Source organism: Neopelma chrysocephalum, unplaced genomic scaffold, assembly GCF_003984885.1.
Source record: "Neopelma chrysocephalum unplaced genomic scaffold, ASM398488v2 Primary Assembly neopelma1_93882, whole genome shotgun sequence".
Classification (NCBI taxonomy): domain Eukaryota; kingdom Metazoa; phylum Chordata; class Aves; order Passeriformes; family Pipridae; genus Neopelma; species Neopelma chrysocephalum.
This window is the reverse complement of record NW_020922595.1, coordinates 3,450-4,676: the sequence shown is the minus strand read 5'-3', so window position 1 is coordinate 4,676 and position 1,227 is coordinate 3,450. Positions and strand designations below refer to the sequence as shown.

The 1,227-nt window shown below is 75.9% G+C and overlaps 1 protein-coding gene across 1 annotated transcript in view; it reads right to left on the bottom strand.

The window, feature by feature from the left end:
- Nucleotides 1–3: 3 nt before the first annotated feature.
- Nucleotides 4–1,227, bottom strand: part of LOC113980370 (CUGBP Elav-like family member 3) — a gene marked incomplete at its 3' end in the record, with an annotated part of 4,659 nt that continues 3,435 nt past the window's right edge. The window contains exons 3-4 of the mRNA XM_027707587.1: nucleotides 1,034–1,172; nucleotides 4–176 (exon numbers count right to left, since the gene is read on the bottom strand). Of these exons, the coding sequence (XP_027563388.1) occupies nucleotides 4–176; nucleotides 1,034–1,172 (312 nt within the window). The remainder of the gene's footprint in view (nucleotides 177–1,033; nucleotides 1,173–1,227) is intronic.

The following is a 1,227-nucleotide window of genomic DNA, read 5'->3' as shown; positions in this document are numbered from 1 at the left end:
GGGTTTCGGGGGGTCCCGGAGGTCACCTGGGAAGGGGGGGACCCCCCCCGCGTAGACGGCGTCGGGGGCGGGGGGTCCTGCGGGCTGGGCGGGCACGGGGCTGTAGCCGTTGACGCTCAGCGGGGCCGCGATGGCCGGGACGGGGGTGGCCGCCATGGCCGGGGGGGTGCTGGTTCCTGGGGGGGGGCACCCCCGTCACCCACGGGCACCGACCCCACCGCGGGCACCCCTGTCACCCACCAGCACCAACCCAACCCTGGGCACTGGCCCCACCGCGGGTATCCCCATCACCCGTGGGCACCCCCGTCACCCACGGGCACTGACCCCACTGTGGGCACCGACCCGACCACAGGGTCCCCCGTCACCCACGGGTACCCCTGTCACCCGCGGGCACCGACCCCACCATGGGCACCGACCCGACCACAGGGTCCCCCGTCACTCACGGGTACCCCCGTCACCCACGGGTACCCCTGTCACCCACGGGCACCGACCCCACCACGGGCACCGACCCGACCGCGGGCACCCCCGTCACCCACGGGCACCCCTGTCACCCACGGGCACCGGGGGGGGGTTCGGACTGACCCCGACCCCACCCGACCCCACCGCGGGCACCCCCGTCACCCACGGGCACCGACCCGACCCCGGGTACCCCCGTCACCCGCGGGCACCCGGAGGGGGGCTCGGACCGACCCTGACCCCACCGGACTGTGGGAACCCCCGTCATCCACGGGCACCGACCCCACCGCGGGCACCAACCCGACCGCGGGCACCCCTGTCACCCGCGGGTACCCTGCCCCCACTGTCCCCATCCCCACTGTCCCCCCTGCCCCATGTTCCCCTCCCCGGTGGCCCGGTGCCCACCAACCCCCTTCCACCGTGCCCCGGTGCCCACCATCCGCCTGCCCGGTGTCCCCGTCCCCCCCATCCCCCTCCCTGGTGCCCCCCACCCCCCTGCCCGGTGTCCCTGTCCCCACCACACCCCTCCCCGGTAACCCCGGTGCCCCCCCGCCCGGTGTCCCGGTGCCCGCGGTACCTGAGGAGGGTGGCAGGGGGGTGGCGATGAGCCCGTTGGGGTTGACCGTGCCCATGTGCTGCATCTGCACGGCCATGGTGGCCATGGGGCTGAGGTAGGCGGAGTGCGCGGCCACCAGGGCCGCCTGCTGCTGCATCAGCTGTACCAGGGGGCACCGGGGCTGGCACCGGGAACACCGACTGACCCCCCCTCGG